General features: G+C 36.3%; 1 protein-coding gene across 1 annotated transcript in view; it reads left to right on the top strand.

Moving 5' to 3' along the window:
* ASPG (asparaginase) overlaps window positions 1-1,183 on the top strand; it is a gene marked incomplete at its 5' end in the record, with an annotated part of 38,484 nt that overhangs the window by 14,994 nt on the left and 22,307 nt on the right. Inside the window, one exon of the mRNA XM_010151004.1 lies at window positions 594-713. Within this exon, the coding sequence (XP_010149306.1) occupies window positions 594-713 (120 nt within the window). The remainder of the gene's footprint in view (window positions 1-593; window positions 714-1,183) is intronic.

Here is a 1,183-nt window from a genome sequence, read left to right as displayed (position 1 = left end):
ATTCCTGCTTTAATATGGAATGACTAATCCTACTGTACACCTTCTGCATTCAAAGCTGTCCCTATGGACAAACTTTAATAAAATCAGGTCTAATGGAGCTGTTTGAAAATCCATTGAAATACATGACCGTCCACAGGCAGCACGAGGCTTTATTTTGAGGCCTGTGTATGCAGCCTGTGTAGGAATGCTGAGGTTTGGGAATGCTGGCAGAAGGCAACATTTAGGAATATTCTGGTCTTCAGCCCCACTCTGCTAATTACTTGCTAACTTTGTGTTTTTTAAGTAGGCTGCAGCTTACTCCACTAGGGAACTTTTGTCTGCATAGTCTAAAAATTGGGGTGTTTTGTTATGTGCTTAATTTGGTTTTGTTGCTTTGGAAGAAAGTTTTATTTGCCTTTTTTTTCCCCCCTTTGTCTTTTTAAACTTGCAATCTTCATGGGACAGTAACTATTTCTTTAATATTTTGTCTGCATTCAGTTAGTTTCCATAATTCCTTCAAACAATTTTCTAACTTTGTCTTAAGTTTATTTTTTTATTAGACTACTACCATACTTTTCCTCTGCTAACAAAGGATTTGATTGCATGCTTTTCAGATGCTGAGTGAGAATCTAAGAGGAGAAATGACTGTTGTACCCACAGGAGCCAAGATCTCTCTGAGAGATAGCAAGTTTATTCAACTGATTGCCAAATCACTAAGTATCAGCAGCAAGGAGGTATACATTTAAATATTTAAAATTGAATTTATGTAAAGCTATAAACTCAGTTAAATTAATCTAGTGTAAAGATGAACAGAGTAGCTGAAAGAAAAATGGAACATCGGATTTTATATTATTTTTTTAGTACTGAGTATCCCAGCTAACTAGTTGGGATAGGGAGAAAGGACACAATGACAAGCATAATGTTAAAATGTTTTTAATTAAAAGCATATTAACTTTTTTTCTCCTCTTTGTAGCCCCATCTTGAGTTTATTTTCTTGGCTGGCTGATTGCAATAACAAGCCTCAGACAGTTGCTGTAATTCGGGGTATCGATATGAAAAAGTACTTTGTATTTTTGTGGTCAAAAGTATTGACAGTTTGGAGCAATCCAAATAATAACGGGTAGAACAGCTTAATTGTACACTGAATCATAGAATGATTTGGGTTGGAAGGGGGCTGCCATGGGCAAGGACACCCTCCACTAGA

This window comes from Eurypyga helias, unplaced genomic scaffold, assembly GCF_000690775.1.
Source record: "Eurypyga helias isolate BGI_N326 unplaced genomic scaffold, ASM69077v1 scaffold13014, whole genome shotgun sequence".
NCBI lineage: Eukaryota > Metazoa > Chordata > Aves > Eurypygiformes > Eurypygidae > Eurypyga > Eurypyga helias.
Note: the sequence above shows the minus strand (reverse complement) of the source record. Positions and strands in the feature narration are given on the sequence as shown.